Below are 2,741 nucleotides of genomic sequence, written 5' to 3' on the forward strand. Positions count from 1 at the left end.
GTTCAACAAAAAAAAACAGTCGCAATGTTGCTTGTGTTTTAAGACATGATGCGCGCATAGGCCCTTGTATACCCTATTTCGATAATTTGATAATATGACAAACATTTTCTCAATCATATAATATCCTTTTCCCTAGGGTATGCAGGTATGCTGCCCATGTTGCGGGACATGCTGATAGTTTACTCGGCACATGAGTCTAGCCCATACAAATTTATTACTGACGCAACATTTGTGCAATCATTGTTGCTACCGATTCATACCCGATTCAAAGACAGCGAAGGAGAGAGACTTAACCGACTTGAAGAAAGCAAAAATAACAGAGTTAAATTTAAATTGTTTGAAATCCACTGGAATAAATAATGCACTAAAGTAAGATTTGAGAGATCGAAAATTCAAAAAACCTGTATATGGAAGTTTCTGTTTATATTTTATATCGATATCTTGAAATGGGCGATATTTTTCATTCTTCATACATTGCCTCAGTGTGACCGCAACTTAACGATAACATATACCGTCTGAGCCTCAAAAAATATACCAAAATACCGTCTCATATTCAAATTATACCGATGAGAAAGGAACTTAGCCCACTTAAGCCCACTTAATTTAAACAGTTCAACGACTTGAGGTAAATGTCGGAAAATATTACTGGTTACAGCTATGAGAATCGAATTTTATTTACCCTATTTCCTTTAGCTAATATTAGAATGCTGTTTTTAACCCCCTTTCCCTTGTCAATTCCGACATCGAAATTTACAGAAAAGTCTAAAGGATATTGCAGAAGCTCATAACTGCGTTCCTGGCGTTTTTTAGGCACTTTCGTTGTCGAACGACCGACAGCACTGACACAAGTTTTTCGCGTTTATAGAGTTGATATTTTCCCGGTAATATTTACCCAACCAAGCACTGCCAGCGCCTTCCATTGAGCCGGTTGCTACTCTCACACATCCGGGGAACCGGCCGCCTGCGAGGAGAGCACACTGAGCCGTATATGCTGGTGCAGCACAGCCAGGACTAGGTCCAGAAGACGCCATCGCATTGCACCGGGTGGTGACTAGAAAGAGACAGCAATAGCTAGAGCCAGCGGAAAGCAGGAGCGAGCGAGAGAGCAATGTCGCGAAGCGTGCGGGCGGAGACGCGCAGCCGGGCCAAGGATGACATCAAGCGGGTCATGCAGGCCGTGGACAAGGTGCGGCACTGGGAGAAGAAGTGGGTAACCATCAGCGACACCACCATGAAGATCTACAAATGGGTGCCCATCGCCTGCACCAGCGAAAAGAAGTCGAAGCTGCAGCCGCTGAGCACGAAGCTGAGCGACAAAGAAAACTCGCAAAAGGGCACACCCACGCCCCCACAGATCACGCCCAACTACGGCGGACTCACCGCCGAGGATTCCAATACCTGTAAGCCACCGTCGAAGGGCGAGTCCGAGTACCAGCCTCCAGGTACTGACCCCAACCCCCCGTCTCTTTCCCTCTTTGCAGGTTTCTCAGTGGTGTCCGATAGCCAGGGAGCGGACTTTGTATCCAGCATGCCCTTCTCGGAGGACTCCAACTCGCAGGGCAGCGACGGGCCCGTGAAGCGTCTGAAAACGAGCGACTAGCCAAACATTCACAGCCTCCAGAGCAGCAGCAGCCGCAGCAGGAGCAGCAGCAACAGTAGCAGCCATTAGTCCTAGTGGATAAACCGCCCCCTCCCTTCCCAGCCCCATCCCGCGGTTAGGTTAAGTTCGTTAATAATCTGCCTCAGCCCAAGACTTAAGCAAACCTACTCCTATTCTATAAGTGTAAGTCCCAGCCCGCATCATGCTTTGTGTGGGCGGGGAAGCTCTACCGCCTACCGCTTAGGTCCTAGGTCCATAGCATTATTTATTAGCCACCTGCATCCTTCAATCGAGGCTTTCAAGCTTCCACTCCGACGCGTATGTATAAGCCCAAAAGTCTCAAAAAGTTCTTAGCTGTCAGTCTTTTATGTGCTGCATAAAGGGTATGCCTGTGTACGCTTCTTTTTTTTTTACCACGTTCCCTAAAATTGTATGAATAAATGTTGTGCTTGTCAATATTTATGTACATATGTACACTTATACCTTTTGTGCATATCTATATGTGTATTTGTATATGTCCGTACTATGTACTGCACTATTTTCATAAATGTGTAGTCGCTGTCAACTTTTAAGACACTTAAGGGGGGAATTGGATCAATATATGGATAAGTATTTATAAGGACAGAGAAACTACTAATACTAATACTTTAGAGATTTAAGAGAATAGGGAATTAAAAGTCTTTTTTAAGTTTTTTAAACGAAACCTTTATAGATTATTGTTTTTATAAAGCATTTTTCAACGGATTGTATTTATAGAAACAATAATATATACAGACACAGGACTTGTAAAGACTAAGCCAGATCACACAGGCAACGAGAAGCATTTACATGTACGTATGACCCTTGATAAGTATTCTCTCCTATACATCTCTATCGATTCTGAAAGCAATACGAAACGAACGTTTGTCCTTGTCCACTTTAGACATGGATGTATTCCTATAAGATTTTATATAGATATATGTAAGTCCCTGCTTCGCGGGCTGCCCATTACCCATAGCAATAGTCCTCAGCCGTAGCCCTAGCCTAAGCCCTACGAATCATATATGAATAATGATAATTGTACTCTTTTTTCTCTTTCCCTTCCCTTTAATGTTTAGTTTTATTTGATTTACCCCCTTCTTCCCCGTTTTATCACCGAAAA

The 2,741-nt window shown here is 43.6% G+C and overlaps 1 protein-coding gene across 1 annotated transcript; it reads left to right on the forward strand.

The window, feature by feature from the left end:
- Positions 1-787: 787 nt before the first annotated feature.
- Positions 788-2,058, forward strand: BCL7-like (chromatin remodeling complex subunit BCL7B-like protein). The gene is made up of 2 exons (XM_001355629.4): positions 788-1,400; positions 1,482-2,058. The coding sequence occupies exons 1-2, from the start codon at positions 1,109-1,111 to the stop codon at positions 1,598-1,600; spliced, it is 411 nt and encodes a 136-aa protein (XP_001355665.1). The 5' UTR covers positions 788-1,108; the 3' UTR covers positions 1,601-2,058.
- Positions 2,059-2,741: the final 683 nt, after the last annotated feature.

Source organism: Drosophila pseudoobscura, chromosome X (assembly GCF_009870125.1).
Source record: "Drosophila pseudoobscura strain MV-25-SWS-2005 chromosome X, UCI_Dpse_MV25, whole genome shotgun sequence".
NCBI lineage: Eukaryota > Metazoa > Arthropoda > Insecta > Diptera > Drosophilidae > Drosophila > Drosophila pseudoobscura.